This window comes from Lipotes vexillifer, unplaced genomic scaffold (genome assembly GCF_000442215.2).
Source record: "Lipotes vexillifer unplaced genomic scaffold, Lipotes_vexillifer_v1.1 scaffold1094, whole genome shotgun sequence".
NCBI classification, from domain to species: Eukaryota; Metazoa; Chordata; class Mammalia; order Artiodactyla; family Lipotidae; genus Lipotes; species Lipotes vexillifer.
In genome coordinates, this window is record NW_006792775.1 from 2454954 (window position 1) to 2478366 (window position 23413).

General features: G+C 56.2%; 2 protein-coding genes across 3 annotated transcripts in view; both read right to left on the minus strand.

Annotated features, from left to right (window-relative positions):
• Positions 1-696: 696 nt before the first annotated feature.
• LOC103079532 (tumor necrosis factor receptor superfamily member 26-like) lies at positions 697-10408 on the minus strand. The gene is made up of 7 exons (XM_007466011.1): positions 10327-10408; positions 9319-9447; positions 7723-7837; positions 6158-6237; positions 1610-1735; positions 1462-1560; positions 697-752 (listed from the first exon to the last, which is right to left on the minus strand). The coding sequence occupies exons 1-7, from the start codon at positions 10406-10408 to the stop codon at positions 697-699; spliced, it is 687 nt and encodes a 228-aa protein (XP_007466073.1).
• A 4410-nt stretch (positions 10409-14818) lies between these two features.
• Positions 14819-23413, minus strand: part of OSBPL5 (oxysterol binding protein like 5) — a 29341-nt gene continuing 20746 nt past the window's right edge. For both annotated transcript variants that reach the window (XM_007465964.1, XM_007465963.1), the window contains 8 exons: positions 20586-20683; positions 20013-20102; positions 19785-19921; positions 19166-19351; positions 18802-18928; positions 17187-17325; positions 16646-16748; positions 14819-14957 (listed from right to left, as the gene is read on the minus strand). In XM_007465964.1, the coding sequence (XP_007466026.1) occupies positions 14819-14957; positions 16646-16748; positions 17187-17325; positions 18802-18928; positions 19166-19351; positions 19785-19921; positions 20013-20102; positions 20586-20683 (1019 nt within the window). The remainder of the gene's footprint in view (positions 14958-16645; positions 16749-17186; positions 17326-18801; positions 18929-19165; positions 19352-19784; positions 19922-20012; positions 20103-20585; positions 20684-23413) is intronic.

Below are 23413 nucleotides of genomic sequence, written 5' to 3' on the forward strand. Positions count from 1 at the left end.
GGAAAGAAATGCCAACTGTCTGATAGGTAAGCAAGGCCTGTGCAATTTTCGAGAGGAACACTGCACGGGGTCAGGTCCCTTCTCTGCCAACGACTCCTCGGGGGATCCCAAGAGAAGCCTGTGGTGGGTTGAATGGTGGGCACCCAAGGATAGACCCACATCCTAATCCATAGTACTTGTGAATGGGACCTATTTAGAAATAGGGTCTCTTCAGCCGAGGTCATACTGGATAAGAGTGGGACCGGTATCCTACGACTAGTGCCCTTAAAAGGAGAGAGATTCAGAGACACACGGGGAGAGGCTGTGTGAAGACAGCAGAAATTGGAGTGACGCGCCCATAAGCCAAGGAGCGCCAAGCAAGTCCAGCCCCAACCAGGGGAAGCGAGGAAGGACCCGCCCCTAGAGCTCCGAGGGGATCAAACCCGCCAACCCCTTGATTTCGGATCTCTGGCCTCCAGAACTGTGGGACAGTAAAGCTCGTAATGTTTTAAGCCCCCCGTCTATGGGGATCTGTCTCAGCAGCCCTGGGATACCAAAGAAAGCCTTTTGTCCCCTGTGCCTCAGCAGAACTTAAATCTTCCAGCACAGATGTTCCAGGGCTCTGCTAAGGTGGGCGCAGACACCACTGCACAGGCTAAATGTGGACGCAGCGGGGAAGGCCTGGGGCTGTCCCCCACCCCTCCACCTCCTGGGGCTTCACTGGACAAATCCCAGGGTGATACTTACAGGGCTGCCTGGCTCCTCTGGATTTTCTGCAAATCAAAAAGAAGAGAGAGAACAGAAAACAATTGATATTAACTATTACAGCGACTTCTGTGAGGAGAGGAAATGCCTCGAATTCACAGTCAAGAAAGTGGACTTACGTTTCCCAAAACCGACAACCGACTGGAAAAACCTCGCAGCTGGGAAAACACAGGACGGGCACTTACTTGGTAAGCTTCCCCAGCACCCAGGGACTGCCTCCTCCAAGACCCCCTGGCCGGAGCTGCACCCGTCTCTCCTGGCTTCCCGGCCCCTGGCGCCCTGGACACCTGTCCCCAGCAGCTGCCCTGCGATTTTTTTTGTTTGTTTGTTTGCGGTACGCGGGCCTCTCACTGCTGCGGCCTCTCCCGTCGCGGAGCACAGGCTCCGGACGCGCAGGCGCAGCGGCCGTGGCTCACGGGCCCAGCTGCTCTGCGGCATGTGGGATCCTCCCAGAACCCGTGTCCCCTGCATCGGCAGGCGGACCCTCAACCACTGCGACACCGGGGAAGCCCTGCCCTGCGATTTTGGTCTCAAGCCCTGCACGTTGGGGAGCACGCGAGCCCAGACACACGCGGGGCCCCCGAGATGGAAAGTGAGCAGAGCTGTGTTCCAACGAGAGGCTCCCATCAGGAACCACTGACCCCAGGCCCCCACTTCTGAGCTCCTGGTGCTCTTGCTGACCTGGTTTCCTCAAGGATCAACGTGACTCTGATTTACCTCTTCTGCTACAGCGGCGAGTGACGGCGATGATGATGGCCGTGGTGATGGAAAGGACCACGGTCGCAGCAAAGGGGATCCACAACCACTTTAGGTTTCCTGCAAGGAGGCAAAACAGAGATGCTGTCGCAGTGTCAGGCACGCTTACCCCATCCAAGTGACGTGCTGCTCTTGGGCGTGGTGGCAGCACCGCCATTCTCCAGGCCCCGAAGTGCTCTCTTGATGACTGTCGCCACGAACCTCCCCGGCAGGAGGCACGACAGGCTCATCCCTCCTGCTCAGACAGGACCTGGGGTCAGAGGCCCTGGCCTTGGAAGAAACAGGTCTGACCTGCCAGCAGAGCAGCAAGAGGCCCTGGCATCCTGGGATGGGGCTCAGGTGTGAGTGGTCGCAGCTGCAGGATTTACTCCTGGGCCAGCAGCAGGCAGAGCCCGGAGGAGGCTGGGAGGAGGGAGGGGATGGCCAGTCCTCATGGCAGTAGGGCCGGGCCACGCTGGCCCAAGGGACAGGGCAGGGTCCACCCTGGGGAGACCTCTGGCGTGACCACTGGGGTGTCTCCGTCTCACCCTGCTGAGCTCCCAGCGCCGACAGGAGCCGTAGATGCACAGACACGGGGGGCGGGGCGGGCCCATCAGAGCCGTGGACGCTCGGCCACCCTGATGCAATCTGTCACCAAGGACAGAGGAGGAAGGAGCGAGTCTTTCCCGTGGTGCCACTGTTCTGCTTAAAGGCTCTTTTTATTCTCTGATCAGAGGCCCTTCCTCATTCTGCCTTCTGTTTTGGTGTTGTAATAGCCTTTAAAAGTGTTTGCGGGTTACAGAGAGAACCTACCTCAACGTAATAAAGCCCATACACGAGAAACCCACAGCAAACATCATACTCAATACTGAAAAGCTGAAAGCACTTCCTCTAAGATCAGGAAGGCGACAAGGATGCCCACTCCCGCCACTAGTATTCAACAAAGTCTTGGAAGTCCTCACCACGGCAATCAGAGAAGAAAAAGAAATAAAAGGAATAAAAATTGGAAAAGAAGAAATAAAACTGTCACTGTTTGCAGATGACATGATACTATACATAGAGAATCCTAAAGATGCCACCTGAAAACTACTAGAGCTAATCAATGAATTTGGTAAAGTTGTAGGATACAAAATAAATATACCGAAATCTCTTGCATTCCTATACACCAACAATGAAAGATCAGAAAGAGAAATCAAGGAAACAATCCCATTTACCATCACATCTAAAAGAATAAAGTACCTAGGAATAAGGAGGCAAAAGACCTGTATTCAGAAAACTATAAGATGCTGATGAAAGAAATCAAAGACGACACAAACAGATGGACAGATACACCACGTTCTTGGATTGGAAGAATCAATATTGTGAAAATGATTATACTACCCAAAGCAATCTACAGATTCAATGCAATCCCTATCAAATTACCAGTGGCATTTTTCACAGAACTAGAAGAAAAATTTTTACAATGTATATGGAAACACGAAAGACCCCGAATAGCCAAAGTAATCTTGAGAAAGAAAAATGGAGCTGGAGGAATCAGGCTATACCATACCATAAAGACTATACCATAAAGCTATAGTAATCAAGACAGTATGGTACTGGCACAAAAACAGAATTATAGATCAATGGAACAGGATTGAAAGTGCAGAGAAAAACCCACGCACCTATGGTCACCTAATCTATGGCAGAGGAGTCAAGAATATGCAATGGAGAAAAGACAGCCTCTTCAATAAGGGGTGCTGGACAGCTACACATAAAAGAATGAAAGTAGAAAATTCTCTAACACCATACACAAAAATAAACTCAAAATGGATTAAAGACCTAAATGTAAGGCCAGATACTATAAAACCCTTAGAGGAAAACACAGGTAGTACACTCTTTGATGTACATCACAGTAAGATCTTTTTTGAGCCACCTCCTACAGTAATGAAAATAAAAACAAAAATAAACAAATGGCACCTACTTAAACTGAAAAGCTTTTGTCCAGCAAAGGAAACCATAAACATAACAAGAAGACAACCCTCAGAATGGGAGAAAATATTTGTAAATGAATCATTGGACAAAGGATTAATCTCCAAAATATATAAACAGCTCATGCAGCTCAATATTAAAAAAACAAACAACCCAGTCGAAAAATGGCTGGAAGATCTAAATAGACATTTCTCCAAAGAAGACATACAGGTGGCTAAAAAGCATATGAAAAGATGCTCAACATCACTAGTTATTAGAGTAATGCAAATCAGAATTACAATGAGCCATCACCTCGTACTGGTCAGAATGGCCATCATCAAAAAAATCTACAAACAGTAAGTGCTGGAGAGGGTGTGGAGAAAAGGCAACCCTCCTACACTGTTGGAGGGAACGTAAACTGGTACAGCCATATTGGAGAACAGTATGGAGGTTCCTTAAAAAACTAAAAATAGAACTACCATACGATCCAGCAAACTCATTCCTGGGCATATATCTGAAGAAAACCATAATTCAAAAAGATACATGCACCCCAGTGTTCGCTGCAGCACTATTTACAACAGCCAGGTCATGGAAGCAACCTAAGTGTCCATCAGCAGATGAATGGATAAAGAAGATGTGGTATATATACAATGAAATATTACTCAGCCATAAAAGAGAACGAAATAATGCCATTTGCAGCAACATGGATGGATTTAGAGATTGTCATACTGAGTGAAGTAAGTCAGACAGAGAAAGAGAAAAATCATATGATATCACTCATATGTGGAACCTAAAAAAAGGGTACAAATGAACTTATGTACAAAACAGAAACAGAGTTACAGATGCAGAAATCAAACATGGTTACCAGGGGTAAGTGGGGGGAGGGGTAAACTGGAAGATTGGGATTGACACATACACACTACTATACATAATAACTAATGAGGACCTACTGTATAGCACAGGGAACTCTACTCAATACTCTGTAATGCCCTATATGGGAAAAGAATCTAAAAAAGACTGGATATATGTATAGGTATAACTGATTCACTCTGCTGTACACCTGAAACTAACACATTGTAAACCAACTGTACTCCAGTAAAAATTTAAAGAAAAAAGGTCCTTGCATTTTATTTAAAACAGAAGGAAACTGATAAGCTGATTTTTAAATCTCAGTGGATGTGCTGAGTCCAAGGGTGGCCTGATGACCCTGTGGAAGGAGGCAAGGGGACTTCAGCTCCAACGTCAAGGCTGGCAGGAAAGTGGCACTGGCCCCAGAACAGACAGACAGGAAGCCCAGATGGACACGGCGCTCAGTTATGACCAAGTAACGCTGAGGGCGGGGAAGGGATCGTCTTCAAAACACAAAACGGGGTAGTCGATATGTGCAGTGGGAAAACATACACTGAACCTAGACCCCTACCTCACACCTTGCAAAACACCAATTCCAGGTTTGTGTAGAGTGAAAAAGAGAAAGGTTAGACCACGAAGCTGCTGGCAGGTCACAGAGCAGAATACTTTCTCCGGGTGAGTAAAGATTTCTCACCCGGGAGAGGAAGAGCACCAAACATAGCGGAAAACAGCCACAAACTTGACCTCATTAAAATGAAGGACCTCTGTCCACAAGAGACCCCATAAAGCGAGTAAAAAGGCACCCTCGGGGGCAGAGGTGGGTGCAGATATCCGATACAAAGGGCTTGTATCCCCAGCTTATAAATAATTACCAATGTTTATAAATAATCATCAAAAATAAGAAAATGAAAACCCCAGACAACCGAATATAAAAATGGGCAAGACATCTTCAGCGACCTGGGTGGACCTAGAGATGATCACATGAAGTGAAGTAAGTCAGGCAGAGAAGGATAAATACTGCATGAAATCACTTATGTGTGGAATCTAAAAATATGACACAAATGAACATGTTTAGTAAACAGAGGCAGATTCACAGACGTAGAAAACAAACTTATGATTACCAAAGGGTAAGGGGGGATGAGGGGGGGATAAATTAGGAGTTTGGGATTAACAGATACACACTACTATATATAAAATAGACCAACAACAAGGTCCTACTGTATAGCACAGAGAACTATATTCAGTATCCTGGGATAAACCATAATGGAAAACAATCTGAAAAGGAATATGTGTATGTATGTATGTATATATATATATAACTGAATCACTTTGCTGTACACCAGAAACTAACACAATATTGTAAATCAACTACACTTCAATAATAAAGAATAGGGCTTCCCTGGTGGTGCAGCGGTTGAGAGTCCGCCTGTCGATGCAGGGGACGCGGGTTCGTGCCCCGGTCCGGGAGGATCCCACGTGCCGCAGAGCAGCCGGGCCCGTGAGCCATGGCCACTGAGCCTGCACGTCCGGAGCCTGTGCTCCGCAACGGGAGAGGCCGCGACAGTGAGAGGCCCGCGTACCGCAAAAAAAAAAATTTTTTAAATAAAAATAGTGCCTGAGCCGACACGGCCCCAACATGGGGACAAGGATGGCAGAGCCACAGCTTGTCCCCAAGGATTCTATTTGTTTACTCAAGACAGGAGTGTATGAACGGTGACCCATGGGCCAAATCCTGCCCACTGCCCACTGCTATAAATAAAGTTTTATTCACACACAGCCAAGCAACAGCAGCAGAGTTGAATTGTGACAACAGGGACCTTAGGGCCCACAGACCCTCAACTTTTTACTTTTATGGATTTAGGAGACAGAATCAGACCCTTACCAGCCTCTGGATGAATTTTTACAGCACAAACTGTATCCCTTGTGGCGTTGCAGGGTTGAAGGATGGTGCTGTCTTCACACCTGAGAGGAAGAATAAAGAAACCCTGAGCATTACTTCTCTCCAGGCCCAGCCCAAAGCATCCTTCTTAAAACCCACCCGTCAGGGGTTCGAGGGACCAGCCCCGGGTCCTGTGCTGCCCCACCAGACTTCAGGCCATCAGTGTCTGGCATTTCCTGGGCTATCTGGCCCAAAATGGCTCAATGAGAATAAAGCTTGGGGATTCTCTGATATATAGGGGAGGGGCCTCCCTCTGTCTCTGTTCCCGGATAGAGATGTGTGTGGCTGTGAGGACTGGACCTGCTGTAGCCATATGTCTAGCAAGAGGGAAGTCAGCCTAAAGATGAAGCTCATAGAGAAGGGGACAGGCAAGCAAGTCCAGAGAAGCCAGAGCCCTGATCAAACCGGACCTGACGGCAGCCCTTACTTTGCACTTGTCCAGTTCCCAAGCCAACAATTCAACATGGTCTGAGTTGTATTTAAGAGTCTACAAATGTAAGCGATTTTACAAGTGGCTTTACCACTGTGAATGTCTTCCCCAGAGTCCCCCCAAAATCTATGCCCACCCGAAACCACAGAATGGGACCTTATTTGGAAATGGGGTCTCTGCAGATGTAATCGTGTTAAGATGAGGTCATACTGGATCAGGGGGGACCTGAATCAATGACCAGCGTCCTTACAAGAAGGAAATTGTATGCAGGCAGAGAGGAGGCCACGTGAAGGTGCAGACACAAAAACGCACAGGGAGAAGACCACTTGGAGGTGGAAGCAGAGATTGAAGTGATGCGTCTACAAGCCAAGGAGCGCCAAGGACTGCCGGCAACATGGAAAGCTGAGGAAGCGTGGGAAATTCCTCCCTGAGAGTCTTCGGAGGGAGCACGGCTGCTGACACCTTGATTTCGGACTTCTGGTCTCCAGAACCGTGAAAGAATACATTTCTGTTGTTTATTAAAAGCCACCCACTTGTGGTGCTTTTTTACAGCAGACCCAGGAGACTCTTACCGTGACAGTGGGCATCCCACCCTGCCTCAGGACGTGGTACTGCCGTCCTCTCTGCCTGTGGTTTTCTTTGCCGGGAGTTTCCTCCCTCCCTCCCTCACGGGGCATCTGCTCTAGAGAGAGCTGTCTCTAGCATCCCCTCTGTCCCTCATGGGCTTGTCACTGTATAGGTGTTGGGATGGTCTCCACCATGGCTGGGGGCGCCAGGCCTGCCATAATACCTGCAGGCCACAGCGGGGCTCATGATCACACCTGAAGGAAGGAAGGAAGGAATGAGCATTGACTCCAGTCCGTCACCAGGTGGAAACATCCAGGTGACTTGTCTGACTTAATTTCAGGACACCTCTGTGGGGCAGGTGCTACCATTAGCCCCATTTTACACATGGGAAAACGGAGGCTCCGGGAAGGGGGCGAAAGAATAAGTGACCCAAAGCCAAAGAGGCAGTGAATGGAGGAGGGGAACCCACGCCCAGGCCTGTTTGTTCAGCTCACACACCCCAGGCCAACACCTTTTGCACCGGAAGCAGCTCTCTGTGCAGTCCATGGAATCGCAGTAGAAGCCGCCCTGCTTGCACTGGCATAGCCGGTCGCTGGTTGGGAAGCATTCAGTCACCACCTCCTGATCTGCTGGAGGGAAGGCCGAGGGTCAGTCACAGGGGCCTGGACTCTGTCCTGCCCATGCCGGCCACGTCCAGGTTTGTAGTCAAAGCCTCAGAATCTTCACCCCCCCTCCTTCCCCAGCAGGGATGGAGACAGGGACCAGCCAGACCTCATCCCCTGCATCTGGAGTGGGTGCCCCTGCAATCTGGGCTGGGGCACAGGGCCAACTGCTCAGAAATACCCCCAAATCATTCTGTCCATCTCGTTTGCCCCACAAAGATCAGAAGAGCACTGCTCAGTGTGGACACTGAACGGTCTCTCCCAGCATCACTGGGGGATTCCGCCTTTCGCCTGTGACGGGCTCGCTCGTGGGGCCACACCCCACGTTTCACATCTACGGGGCTATTTCCACGGGGCCCACTGTCCACCCCTACGTGAATATCACACTGCTGAGCTATCTCTCTGTACAGAGTCCTAGTACTTGGGGGAGCCAGTGTGCTATCTTGTTTTCCTCCTCTAGGAAAGAAGGAAGCTGTTTTGGCAACTGTCAGCATAGCCAGTTTTATGAAATCTCCTATTGGGATAGTTTACTTTTTAAAAATAAAAATTGTATCTACTTAAGGTGTATGGCATGATAAGTTGATACATTCTGTTGGGATTTTCATTGGGAATGCACTAAATCTAAGAACCATTCCTGGGAAAACTGATACTTTTAAAACACTGAGGGAGTTCCCTATCTGTCCAGTGGTTAGGACGCAGCGCTGTCACTGCTGTGGCCCAGGTTCAGTTCCTGGTCAGGAACTAAGATTCTGCAAGTTACACCGTGCGGCCCAAAAAACCCCCCAACAAAACGTTGAGCCTTCTTGCTTACTATCTTGTGGTATTCCTCTCCATATTTAGACTTTCTTAAATGTTGTTGGTTCACTTACACATTTATACATGCTTTGCTAGATTTATTCCAAAGAATCTTGTTTGTTTGCGGTTTTTTTTGCTAATGCAGGTGGTATTTTTCAATTACATTTTAAAAAACAATGTCACCGATATACAGAGATTTGGAAGAGCTTCTGTATATCATCCTTATACATAGCAACTCTGAAATCCTAATGACATGTAGGTTGATTCTTTAGCCAATACACACAGCATCACGATAAAAGCAAGCACTTTGGGGCTTCCCTGGTGGCGCAGTGGTTGGGAGTCCGCCTGCCGATGCAGGGGACACGGGTTCGTGCCCCGGTCCGGGAAGATCCCACGTGCCGCGGAGCGGCTGGGCCCATGAGCCATGGCCACTGAGCCTGCGCGTCCGGAGCCTGTGCTCTGCGACGGAAGAGGCCACGACGGTGAGAGGCCCGCGTACCGCAAAAAACAAAACAAAACAAAAAAACAAGCACTTTGTGATGTCTGCTCTAGCAGCCCCATCCCCGTGTTCCTCTGTGATAATTTCCTTTGGGGAGGTTCCCACAGGGCCAGTCGACAGGGGCACGTTGCCTGGACGGCAGCCCACTCACCCTCCCGGCACTGGGAACACGGCACGCAGCTGCTCTCCTCACTGGGGTGGGCCCGGAAGCTTCCAGACTCGCACTCTCTGCATTCTCCAACGCTGTGGGCCTGGTCTATGTATTTGCTGACATAGTAGCCTGTGGCAGGTGGTACACGGAGCGGAGGTGGGTGTCCAGGGCTGTCCTGCTCTGCCGCAGACCCCGCCTGGTCTCTGAGGCCTCTGCATGAGGAGGTCCCAAGGCACCTGGAGGCCGGACCCCCTGCACAGTACCCACCCCTCTCCTCCCGTCTCCTTGGAACATTCTGGACTGATCCGAGGCCACAGGTGTCCCAGAAACCGGGGACCTGAATTGCCCCTTGGCTTTTACTGATGCCCTGCAGTATGCGGATGCTGGGCAGAGGTCACAAGATTTCATGTTGGACCAACTGTGTCCCTTTCTTTCCTACATGTGGTTCATGTAGGTGTGCGTGTGAATGCATGGATGTGTGTGTATAAATGTATGTAGTGTGGGTACTGGTGGGTGTGCGCGGGTGTGTGTGGGGAGGATACGGGGCTGAGTGTCCAGGTTTTGGGTGTTTGGTCTCTGAACCAGGAGCCCCGGAAGGCACACTTTCCCGGATAAAATGAGGCACAGGTGTGTGGCTGGACCCTTACAAGAGGAGGCCATGAAGGGACTTTCATTGATCACGTGGGCACACCTGTCTGAGTGTGGATGGGGTGCGGGTGAGAAGGTGGGCGTGTCCAGCCTGGGCATGGGCCCCCACTTCTGTCCTCCAAGCCCTGCTGACTCACCTCACCCATCTCAAAACAAGCACACACCACTCTGTTCACACGAGAGCTCCCAAGGTGGGTGCAGAGGTGGGGCACTGGGCAGCTGCCCAGGAGAGGCCCTCCCACCCACAGACAGCCAGGTACTCCCCACAGGCAGCCCCCAGCTCTGCTCCAAGGGACTGCGGCCTCCCTCCTCCCAGGAAGGGTCTGCCCCAGAAGGCTCTGTAAGTGGTCCCAGACTCACCAGCCGGGCAGAGTTTGCTGCAGCGGCAAAGGCTGGTAACCTCATACTCGCCCGGGTTACACCGGGTCTCCCCGGTTGCCATGGTCACCTTCAATCAGAAAGAGGAGATTGGCATTATCAAAAGATGTCTCTGCTCCTGATGGAAGCAGACACCGAGACCCCTGAGCAAGGAGGGGCAGTCACCCCCCAACCCGGAGCACTGCCTCCCTCGTGGAAGTGGGCTTTCTCGGGGGAGCATCTCCGTGCTGTTCCACTCGCGATACAAAGCAATATTATTTGGGGGGGAATATGTTCTTTAGTTCCCAAATGCATGTGGATTTGTTGACTGCTTCGATGGTGGGCGCCTATTTTATTTGCATGGCCAGAACTAGACCCTTTGTGGTAGTAATCCCTTGGAATTTAGTATTTGATTTTTTCTAGTCTATAGTTAATTTTTTCACCGGTTGCATATAGACTGTGTTAAGAAAGGATATTGTCTATGGGTTGGGAACGGGGATCTGAGTGTGTATGTGTATCTGAATGTGTTCATCTTTGTATTATATATTTGAGTTGCGCGCGCGCGCGCACACACACACACACACACACACACACACACACACACACACACACACTCAGCCAGCCCCCCGCAGCCCCGGCCCTCCGCAGTCCCGTCCCTCGTATGCCCCCCCAACCTCCACTGGGGCTCCCCGCGCTCAGTCGCCAAGGATGTGCAGCGGGCTCGGCCCCGCCTGGGCCTTTGGGTGCAGGAAACTTCCCGTTGAGACCTGCTCGGGATGGGAATCCGGGTGCGGGATGTCCCGCCGCCCGCGTCATCCTCGCTCCGGACGCGCGCCCAGGCCACAGCCCCCTTCCCGTCCTCAGAGTCCTCCCTCCCCCGAGCCCCTCCGCCGCCGTCCCACCTGCGCCGCGAGCAGCAGCAGCACCGCCAGGACAGCGCGCGCCCGGGGAACCATCGCGACGCCTCTAAGGACGAGCTGACAACTGCGGTCACACTTCCAAGCCTGGCTACCCGTCGATCCCCGGGCCCCATTCACTGAGGAGTTTCTGACTTCACAGCCAATCGGAGGGGAGCTTCTGACCAAGGTACCCAATCGGAGCGGACGGCCTTCCCCTCGTCCTACCCACGGGCTCCGCCTCCCAGTTGCCACGCCTCCCTGCTGGAAACGGTACCTTCCGCTCCCCCGAATTCCCGTAAGTCGGCCACGCGGAGGAGACGCCTAGGACCGGTGGTCCTAGACTCGCGTTTCGGCCCCGCCCGTCCCTGGCCCCCGCGCCTCCCACCTCAGATGCCGAGGTCTTCCGCCCAGGCCGTCGCCGCGCCTGGGCCACCGATGGGCTTCGGGCTTCGGCGCCCCCGGGACGGCCATTCCCGGCCCCTCCCCCCAAGTTTAACTTGTTGCCCAGTCGCTTCCGAGGGGGCGGGGGAGGGCAGGGTGTATGCACAGCCCCCGCTGCAAAGGAAAGGACGGAGCGCCTCGCTTGCCGCGCCCCCCTCCCCAGCCCCTCCTGGGCGAGCACGCTGCCGACCGCCGGTCCCCCCTCACCCGCCCCTCCTGCGCCCTCGGCCCCAGATGCCCCAGGGGCTCCGACCTGGGCTCGGGTGGCCGCCGCACACCGAGCGTCTGTCTCTCCCTCCCCGCCTCAGCCCACAGCATCTTTTGAGCTGCCCGCGGGAGCGACGTTGATGAGGGAGGCGGGTGAGGTGGATGAGAGGGATTCAAGGGGAGGTGACCCTTCCTTCGTGGGGAGAGCAGGATGCAGCCCAGGCACATCCACAGGGAGCTTCGCGTACTCCAGGGGGCCCGCTCAGCTGCTTGAGTCTCTCAGCCCTGCCCGGGACCCAGGTCGCTTCTGCTAGTTCTTCCTCCTAGAGGTTGCTGGCTGTTCACTCAAGGAGGTGACAAGGTGAGGTGACTGTCACCGTGTCCCCAGGAAGTGCATCTCCTCAGCCTCTCTCTTTGCTGCTCTGAGTCTCCTAGAGGGTGAGGTGGGGCCCCCGCACAGGCCCTCCTGAGCTTCCACTCTCCTAGTCCAGTTGCAACGTCCTCTTCCTGCCCAGATGCCCTGGGAGCCAAGCCAGACACGCTGTCAGTGGGGCGGGGAAATGGGTGCTGAGTGGACGTGAGAGTGGGAGGCCCAGCTCTGGACCCTACATCATTCTAGATTTAACCACTAGCATCTGGACACCCAAGAGTTGGCTGATGGACCCGGAAACCACGTCCAGGTTTTTACTGCACGGAGGGGCTGTGTGATGCCCTTGCAGCCACCCCTCTGGGCATTGGCCACCTGTTCCCCTGGGACGATGCCCACCCAGCTTTCTTTTCCTTGTTATTTAGAGTAGTTCTTGGCCCACCAAGGACATAAAGAGAATTCTGGAGGAGATTCCGAGGCTGCAGGGGTCAGGGGTTGGAGGGGCTGGTGGATCAGGCTGCAGCAGGGTGGCCCCGTCTGGCTCTGAAGGGGTCAGGGTGCAAGATAGGTGGCCCAGGGCTTTGGGTCCAGAGCAGCCTGCCTCAGTAACAAGGTGCAGAATACTTCCACCTGGAAAGCACCCACCCTCAGCAGGGACGGACAACCACATGGGATCCAGAGCCAGTCTAGGGGGACTGCCCTCGATGCGGGATCCTGGGAGTCCCGTCTGCTTAGTGCAGGCGTGAGGGCTGGGATGGCAGTGCCCACCTGCCCCTTCCTCGGCCCCAGTCCAAGTCCATCCTGTCCTGTGGCCTCTCCCTCTGTGTCTTTCATCCTTCATGAACTGTCAGGGCTGGGCTGCAGTCTCCCTGTACTGTGGTGCATGGGGTCTGCGGTCAGTTGTCCCCACCCTCCCCTTCAGGGGCATCCTGGGCTGTCCCAGAAAAGGGAGGCGCACTCACCTGGCCCTGGTGTTGGTGAGTACTGGGAATGGTGGCCACAGTGGAACTGAAGGGCTGGGCTGGGGGCAGCAGGACAGGGAGGGGGCTGTTATTGTGGAGAAGGGACCAGGCCAAATGGGCTTGAGGGCCACCCTGGAGGCCCCGGTGGGCAGCGCCCCTCCCGTGTCCTCAGCTGGCTCAGCGGCTGTTTGACAGGACCCCAGCTTCCTGGCGCTGGCTCAGCAGGGTGGGCTGCTTCTAACTGCTCCCTGCAAACTGCACCCCCATCCTTCACGGACCTCCTCCCTCCATCCTCAGGGCCTCAGACCCTTCCCTGGGCCCCTCCAGCCCCAGACAGCTTCTGCTGGCATTGCGTTTCTCCCCTGAAAGACATCGCACCCCCACCAGGTTCCAGAAGTTCCCCAAGAAGACAACACACACAATATGTGTGTCTTGTTTATTTCAAGGGATGGAGCAAAGACATGTCCCCAAACTGGGGGAGGGTAAGAACATGGGTACATAACCTGGACAATCAGCTCAGATGACACCGTCACAACATAGTTTAAGGCTCCGTGTGTATCTATATGTGCAGATGCTCACACACACACACACACACACACACACACACACACACACACACACACACACACACACACACACCCTCACGTGTCTGTTGTTGTGTCTCCCTCTCCCTCCCTTCCTCCCCCTTTTCCTCCCTCTCTTACACACACACACACACACACACACACACACACACACACACCCCTGTTACTTCCTTTCTCAGAGAGAAATCAGGTTAAGATCATGAGTAGGGGAGTTAAAACATAAACACACACACACACACACACACACACACACACACACACACACACCCTGGCATTTGACACAGGAATGGAGGCCAGACGCCAGGCGCTGTTCGCAGCCTGCCTAAAATATTGCGATTGCGTTTATTAAAAACGTGTGGGAAGAGAAGACCGTGCAACAATCTGAGCAAAGTGTCCAACTCAGGCCCCGGGCCAGGGACGCTGTCCCCAGGTGCGCCGTGCTCACACGTGCCCGCCCCAGCTTGGCACGTCCTGGCTGAGGGAGGTGGGGCAGGTCCTGTAGGTATATGAACTGGGCTCTGTCCAAACAGCACAAAGGCAGAATAAAGCCCCAAGCGCCCTCCAGGGCGCCTCCAGCCCACCTGTGGCCCCTCCAGGGCAATGTGGGCAGGGTCTCAGGAAGGGATGGCCTGTGTGTTAGGCCCAAGGAGGGCCTGGGGTCCCGGCTTGCTCCTCAACGCCCCCCACTCACCCCTGCTGGGGAACAACATCCAGAGCCCTGCAGGCTCTCCTGCCCCTCCACCATCAACCCCCTGAGGCTGACCGGGCATGATGGGACGAGGTCACCAGGGAGTGCAGTGCACGACGAATGTGGCATTTGGCTTCAGCATTAAGGCCAGCGCCTCCCCGGGAGGACCCCGTGTGGCCTCCCAGGTCCCTCCTGCTGTTGTGCCGCCGTGGGCCCCTCTGTCCACAGAGGCCGTGCTCACTGGGTCTCTGCCTCCACGGGGCTGGCTTAAAGTGCTAGGTGCCTGGGAGGGAGGCTGGGGCTGCCCGAGTTCTGCAGGCGATGCCCACGCCGTCCCCCAGGGGCTCTTATTTGAGGATGTAGTTAATGAGCAGCTGACACGCCAGGAACATGCAGAGAAGAAACCACGAGCGGGGACTGTGCAAGAGGCCCGGGGCCGGTGCCTGCCTGGCCTGTGCCGTGGAGCTCAGCACGGCCGAGAGATGCCTGGAATGAGAGGGCGCCGCACTTCAGCCGGGGCCAGCCCAGGCAGGATGGCACATCCCTGCCCCGGGGTGCAAATGGCGGGGGGGAGGGACCCAGGGCACAGTGGCTGCACCGCGCTTCCTGGGCACACATTCCGGGGGGGGGGGCCCTCAAGGCTGGGGGAGCTGGGCCTCTTACATCCTCCCTCCCACCTCCATTGTTATGGGCTGAACTGTGTCCCCCAAAGTCCTCTGTTGGAATCCTGACCCCCCAGCGCCCCAGAATGCAACTGTATTTGGAGATGTGACCTTTAAAGAGGTGAATAAAGTAAAATGCGGCCACTAGGATGGGCCCTAATCCCGTAGGACCGGTGTCCTTATAAGAAGAGGAGGTCAGGACACAGGCACACACAGAGGGACGACCCCGTGAGGACACAGGGAGAAGACGGCCGTCTACACGCCGAGGAGAGAGGCCTCGGGAGGACCCAGCCCTGCACTGATCTTGGACTTCCAGCCTCCAGGACTGGGAGAGGTAAATGTCTGTGGCTGAAGCTGTTTCCCTCTGGTACTCTGTATGGCAGCCCGGGAAACCCAGAGCCCCGCCCTGGACTCTGACGTCAGTGTGTGTCTGGACCTCAGCAGAAGCTTCCGGCGGTTCACCCGCCTTGCAGCTAGTCTCCTCCTGTGGTGCTAGATGGCCACCCCGACCCTCCCGGCTCCCACGGCCTCTGGGCTCAGCTCCACCATCTCCGCCCCCTCACCTGGCTCGCCCTTCTCCGGCAGCGGCCCACGTGTGGTGCCCTCTGCTCTCAGTGCTGGCCTCTGCTCTCCCTCTTTGCAGCTCCTCCCTGCCCACCTGCATCCTCCTCCAGGAAGCCCTCCCTGACCATGGAGACAGCATTCCTCTCCCTCTCTCAGCCCCACACAGCCTGCAGTGGAGTGGGGTGCTAAAACGGCGTGAAACGCCTCTATGCCACATATGGGTGGGTCACAGGCATGAAATTCTAGGCTTCCGAGGGCGGCTCCGATGCTAACAGCTGGTTAAGTGATCGCTGGGTGCCAGGCACAGAGCTCAGCCCTCTGCTCCATCTTCTTCCCGCCCCAGGGCCACTGCTGTCACCCCAGTTCACAGATGGGGAGACTGAGGCAGGGACAGCCCGAGGTCCCACAGGCCGGGAGTCCTGCAGCCCTGCTGGAGCCGGGAGCCTGGCTCTGGGGCAAAGCTGGCAAGCAGGGCTCTGCCTCCTGGTGCCGGCAAATAGACTGTGTTCCCAGTCTTCCCCGAGATGACTCACCCAGCTGTTCCTGAGGACCCACTATTCTTGGAGCTGGGGCCACCGCGGGGCGGTAGGAGGCATCCTTGGGGGAGCCGGTGCTGGCAGCACCTCCTTCCAGCTTCTGTCTGCTCCACCCGCCACAAGCACGGGCAGCCCTGCCCTGGTTCACCTGGACTCCATCAAGCCCCCGCCAGACCCAGCATCCTCCTTGCCAGCTCAGCCTGTTCACACGCCACGTTCTGCCCTGCCCGCCCCTCGCAGAGGGCAGAACCCAGAAGGTCCCCTGTCCTTGCCCAGTAGCCAGACCGGCTGAAGTCCTGAGGGTTCTAGCCCAAATGACAGTGCAGGTGAACGCCTGCCCTCACCCCCCGCCGGCTCTGGCTCTCCTGCTCTCTGACCCGGAGCCCCGGCTGGACCCCCGAGCATGGCCCACCTATGTAGCTCCTGCTGGGCCTCCCGGATGGACAGGATCCCCTCGTGCAGCAACTGCAGCCGCCACGCCTCCTTCCCACACCGAGGGCACGGGCTCTCGCAGCCTGGGACGCAGGACCCGGGGGACAAGGGAACACGGGGTGGGGGGGAGAAGTGAGGATGAGCGGGGATGTCTGGGGAGCCGGCAGGTGGGGTCGTGGGGCCGTGTCCCACCTCACAGCAGCCTTCAGGTGAAGCTAATAATACAGGGAGATGGTGCCGAGGGATGTTTCCAGAGGGAACCCCGGGCTCCGCTGGCCTCTGATTCGCCCAGAGGCGGGGACCAAGCTGGGGAGACAGGCACGCCCTTGAGGGCAGGGGGCAGAGAGGCAGGAGCCAATCCGGAGAGTCACAGACAGATGGACAGGTCACAGCCCCGCCCGTCGCCCTGGCCCCGCCCCCTGAGGGCAGACTCGGGAGCCCTGCCCCCTTCCACACCCCGCTCTGCCCTTCGGCTTCTCTGTCCTCCCGCCCTGAAGAGAGCCTGGCCCAGGAGGGCTCACCGGGAGCGAAGTCACGGTCCTCCTCCTCGTCAGAGAGCTCTGGGCAGGACTCGGGCGTGGAGCCGCTGCTCTCGGTGGCCTGGCTGTGGCCAGACGGCTGGTCGCTGGCCTTGCGGAGCCGCCGGTCGGGGCCAGACCCCTGGAGGGAGATGGAGCAGCTCTGGCCGGGAGCTCACCCACACCCACCGCACCCTCGTGCGCCCGCCGTGCCCTCGGGGACCTGCTGGGGTGTCGCTGGCCTTGGAGACGTGGTGGTGGGCTTATGCCAGGGCAGCTCTGGAGGAGGTGGCCGGCAGAGGCGGGAACTGCTGGCTCTGGGTGCACAGAGGAGGTCTGGCCCTGGCCTGCCTGGACTGGAGCCTCACTCCCCCCGGGCCTCAGGGGTAATGCAGACTGCTGGCCCCTCTGTGGCGGCCTGGGGACCGTCACGAGGTCCTGCCCAATACATGCGGAGATGATGGGGGTGGGGCTAGGGACCCGCTCAGTGTGTGAGCTGAGGGCTCCCCCATCGTGGAGGGACCCCCAGGCTGGCTGGCCTCAAACAAGCCCCCTGAGTACAGGAGTGGCCAGGTGACAGCAGGCCTGTGTCCAACAGACGGGCCCAGGATGGTGCCTGGACACTCTGCATTAGGGCCCTGTGGCTCTGATGTGTATCAGCGATGGGGGGGGTGGGGTCAGCGATGGGGGTGGGGTCAGTGCTGGGAGGTGCAGACAGAGATGGAGGGTGGGGCAGTCCACCCAGGTGGACTTTGCTGCAGGGACAGGCTTTGGGGTTTGGTGGGGCCCGAGCCGACTGGAAAGGCTTAAGTGAAGGAGGAGGATGCAGAGGGGCGTCAGGTGGACACGTGTGCGAGGGGCTGGGGCCATCTGGTCGAGGCCGAGGGGCCACGGAATGTGGCGGAAGGGTGGGTGGGACACACGTGGCTGGTGAGATACTGTGGCCCCTGTTTGCTGGGAAAATTGGGGCCCCTGCGCAAGATGAGGAGTCTGCCCCGGGTGGGCTGTGCCCCCCAGCCGTGTGCACAGTGGGTGCCCAGCTGGTGTAGCGTGTGCTGTTCCACACGTGGAACCTGCCCACGTGGTGGGGGCCACTCCAGGCTTCCCTCAAAAGGCACCTCTGTCTGGAGCTCTCCTTCCTCGTGTCTCCTGGAACCTCCCACCTGCCCTCCCCCACGCCTCCCACCCTCTCTCCCACACTTTTGAGGCCCAGGCATCTGGGTAAATGCGCCGTCTCCTCCTCCTACTTGGGCGAGTCCCTGGGCTGCCCAGAGCCTCCGTTTTTTTCATCTGTGGAATGGGATAGCATGCTGCCCGCACTGCAGAGGGCGGCTCTGGGGGTTGATGGGCCAGGACCATACACCCTGGCACAGTGCCCTGAACACCAGGGTGCCCTGGGAACTGAGCGTCCTGCAAATCCAGGCGTCCAGGCCCCATGCTGGGCAGGGCAGGGCAGGGCAGGGATGCAGGGGGATGCCAGAGGAGACCCTGCTAGGACATGGGTCAGAGTGTGCCAGGGTGGGGGACCCAGAGGAGGGGGGCCAGGCAGGTGGGTGTGAGGGTGGGCATGGGGCCACACGTGGAGGGACCCAGCAGGGGCCATGGGGGTGGTGCTGACCTGGTGCCTGGGCCCTGGGCTGCCCAGGAAGGTGGTCTGGTGGGCCATGGTCTCCCGCTGCAGGGTGTGCAGGACCCCGTCTTGCTCAAACTGGGCAATGTCCTTCAGGGGGTCCCAGGGGCTGTGGCTGGAGGGTCCAGAGAGTGTCTGTTGGCAGGGGCGGTGGCCCTCAGAGTGAGGGGGCCCCAGCCCGGCCCAGCCCTCAGTCTCCCAGCAGGACCGGAGACCCCCAGTGGAGTGACCGTTGCCTGCACCTGTGTACAGCCCCTGTGTGACCCTCCCTCCCCATCACCCAGGGCCAGGATTGTGGGGGTCTGCTACCCAGCCCACCACGGGGCCCAGGCCGCTGTCTGCCAGCACTCACTCCTCGTATCGGTAGCGCCACTCCTGGGTGGTGGGGTCCAGGTGGAACAGCTGCGGCGTCCAGGGCACCAGGTTCTGCTGGCGCTCTCGGGCCTGATGCCGTTGTGCCTCCTCCAGGGCAAACTTCTCCTGTGTGGCTTTGTGCTGGTCACCCTCGCTGATGGCCCTGGTGACGTGCTGCCAGAGCCTGCGAGCGGAGCACACACTCTGAGCTGGGGGACCTGGGCAGTCCCGTCCCCTCACACTAGAGGGGAGTCTCAGAGCAACCTCCACTTGATTGCCTCCAGTGACAGGGAGCTCACTGCCTCTCAGGGTGCCCGGGTCTCCTGGGCACTGTTGATTTACCCTGAGATGGTTCTTTCTTACGCTGGACGCACACCTGCCATCAGCAGGGCCCTCCCCGTGGACTGCAGGTCATCTGCCCCGGAGCATGCTCTTCCCCAGGCCTCCCCTGCTCTCTCTCCAGCTGCCCACAGCTGGACGTGTCCTCTGCCAAGAAAGGTCCACTCAGGTCCATCCTCCCTGCCACGGACATCCAGGGGACGTGCACCCAGGAGACAGCAGCTGCCGGCCCGGCCACCCCAGCCGTGGTCAGGGGTCCTGTGGCGCCCGGGCCTTACCTCTCCGACTCCAGCTCTGTCTGCTCCTCCAAAGGCACCGTGTGCCGCTTCAGCCGCTGCCCGCGGACCTCCTCGCTCGGGTTCCAGAAGAGCTCGGCGCCTCCTCTGCCCTCCTCCTTGATGAACACTTCCCTGTCCTGCCCCAGACGGCCGGGCAGGTCAGAGGTACCGGCCGTGGCCTCTGCTGCCCCCGGGCCCACCCGCGCCTGCCCTGAGGCGGCCTCTCACCCAGTGTCCCGTGAGCCGCGCCAGGACCTCTTCGCCCGATGTGATCTTCCCGGAGATCTGGTTGATGCTCGTGCTGCCCCCGAAGAAGGGCTGTGGGGACACACCCGAGACGATGCCCTTACGACGCTGGTGAGGGCGGCAGCCACGCCCCCCTCGTGGAGCTGGAGAGGAGGGGCCCCTTCCTCACGGGTGGGCGGGAGGTGAGCTCCCAGCCCCAGTGCATGGGGGGCCAGCTGGGACGGGACTGAAGCTGGAGGTGGCCACGCTCGCCCACGGTCCAGCCTGAGCTCAAGGGTGCTGGGTCCCTACCAGGGCTTTGTGCCCCGTGGTGGGGAAGGGGCCTGGGCCTGTCCTAGCTCTGCTGTGTGGCCTGTGGGCAGCCCCTTCCCCTCTCCGAGCCCCGCTGTGCTACAGGGAAGCCAGGAGCTGCTCGTCCATGCGCACCTGCTCAGGAAACCATCCCTGGGGCACTGAGAGGGCAAGCGGGGGCCACCCAAGGCCTCGACTCTCCCCAGCCCAAGCCCCACGCCCCCCAAGGCCCCTGGGTGGCCGAGGTGCTGTGGCCAGTGCTACCTTGAGCTTGAATTCCAGCTCAGCCTGGAAGTTGTTCTTCTCACACTCGACGGTCACTCTGCCGCCCAGCTCCATGGTCATGGTGCCGTAGAGAATGCCTGGAACACAGCCGCACTGGGGGGTCAGGGCCACTCCCTGGCCAGCCGAGTGCCCAGACCTCTGCCAAGTCCTGACCCAGCAACACTGAGCCGGGGAGGCCCCTGTCAGGGCCCGGGGGGCGAGATGGGAGCAGGGAGGGGGCAGGCGCTCTGGGGGCAGTGCTGCCAGGAGGGGGAGAATCTCATTAGGTGGGCAGAGCCCGTGACCGGGCCTGATTCTGCAGTGACCAGCTCCCCGCAGCGAATGGGGTCTCTGGCCCCAGGGCCCTTGCTCATGTGAGTTGCTAAGTCTGGGAGACACCCCCACCCTTTACTAGGTCACCTCCTCCAGCAGCCCCTGTTCCAGGCTCCCAGGAGCCCCACTGCCCCCCGGGAGACCCTCGTCAAGGTCTGTCACTCCGCTCCGTAGATCCTGCCCCGATGTGGGTGCCTGCATCTTCCCTGCTCACTGCTGCGCCCAGGACGGGCCCACGTGGTTTTCATTTTTTTTTTAACTTAATACATATGTGTTTTAATTACTGAAGGAAAGCATGAGTCTTCTATTTCTGGTCTTATGGAGGGCTTACTCTAAAAGAAAAAAAGAAATGAGGGAAGGAAGGAAGGAAGGAGAAGGAAGAAAGAAAGGATCATTCTCACTCGAAAACACTTAGAGATGTGGGATAAAATAAGTCTTTCAAAAATTAAAAAAACGGACTTCCCTGGTGGCTCAGTGGTTAAGAATCCCCCTGCCAATGCAGGGGACATGGTTTTGAGCCCTGGTCCGGGAAGATCCCACATGCTGCGGAGCAACTAAGCCCGTGCGCCACAACTACTGAGCCTGCGCTCTGGAGCCCACGAGCCACAACTACTGAAGCCTGCGTGCCTAGAGCCCGTGCTCCACAACAAGAGAAGCCACCGCAGTGAGAAGCCCGTGCATGGCAACCAAGAGTAGCCCCTGCTCGCCGCAACTAGAGAAAGCCAGCACGCAGCAACGAAGACCCAACGCAGCCAAAAATAAATAAATAAATAACTTTATTAAAAAAAAAAAAGATTTAGCACTAATTAAAAGAGAAAATTTAAAAAGACAAGCTAATTGAAATCGCAAAAAGGCTGGAATCACCCCCCAAATCCCCCTGTGCACAGGGTGGAAAAGCTACATGGAAGGGAGTTGGGCCTCTGAGCTTGCTCTGGTGTCTCTCCAGGACACACCAACGCAGAGTCAGAGAAGCAGCTGCAGGGCCGGGTGTGCAGGGCCCGATTCTCTACTGCGGGGGGTGGGGGAGGAGGTCTGAGAGACCCTAGAACTGTCTATACCTTGTTATGTAGTTTTGACTTTGGAACCAGGTACATATTTCATTTACAAAATTATTTAAAAAACGAAGTTAAAAGAGCAATTCCTAAAAATCCAAAGTGAAATGAAACAAAAGACCAGAGTGGGCGTGATCCCAGAGGGGTATATCTGATGACCTTACAGATCCCAGAGGGATCTACTCAGGACAAGAAGCACAGACATCACAGCCCACGTTGCCTTCAGACATCGCCCTGTTGGTGGTGGGGCTGAGTGTCAGCCATCGCCCTGAGTGGTGGGGCTGTGTGTGCTACTAGGACAAAAAGCGTGCGTGGCGAGGTCACGGAAAGTGGCTTTCCAGCGTGGGGGGAGACATTTCACATGTGAGGTGAATGGGGCGTAAAAAGACCCTCCGTCTTGAATCTGGATTGGAAATGTCAGTGTGAACTCACCTGTTTTAATCTTAAAAAAAAAAAAAAAGATTCTATCTTCAGCTCACTGGACGAAAGCCCTAGAAACGATGATCAAATCACTCGTAGGAAGCAGACCTCGCCTCCAGACAATGGTGTCTAAATACCATTTCCTACTGGCAGGAACCTGGGTGTCCCAGGAGAAATGCCCGATTCAAGGTCTAGAGCAGGAGACGTCAGGGTCTCCCGGGGTCACAGCAAAAGGAGGCAGGCCACTTGGGCTGGGTACAGAGGACACAGGGGCCAATCTGAGGGCTCCTGCTGGTCAACATGGCACAAGGAGCATGGAATGTTCTAGCTGGAATGTTCTGTATCGATCATGCACGTTCTGATCAAATAATACTCAAAGCAACAACGACCTCACCAAGGATCCTCTTTGGAGGAGCCAGGGGCAAGGGAAGGAAAACTCATGACTATTTTGAAGAACTCTGGCATTTATCCTACAGGTACTGGCCTAGCGGGTAAGCACATGGTAGGCGAGGGCGACTTTCTCTTCGCTGGAGGCTGCCTGCTGGCTGGATGAAGGAGCGATGGACCGTCACCAGGTTAGAGGGACCAGGAGCTGAGAATCCACATCACTTAAGATCACAGACGTGGAGCCAACCCGACGTCACGAACCCCATGGCAGGAGGACGGGAAGCCACCTACTGTTGTCTTGTTGGAAAAACTGTGCCTGAAAAGTGATCAGACCTCCAGGGATGAGGTCAGCTTCCAGTTTACAGAGAATACGTTCACCTACACCACAGACACAGCCAGTAAATCCAGACTAGAGGAAACCCCACAAGAAAATGACCTTATTCCTTCCACAAATACAGTTCAAGGGAATAAAGGGTAAAGGTTCACACCAAGCACAAATTGTGACCCTTATCTGGAATCCTGTTCAAACGAGTGAATCATAACATACGTGTGTATGTACGTATGTAAACATACATTTTTTTATGACAATCAGAGAACTTTGAACACTGACTGTATACCTGATGGTATTAGGGAAAG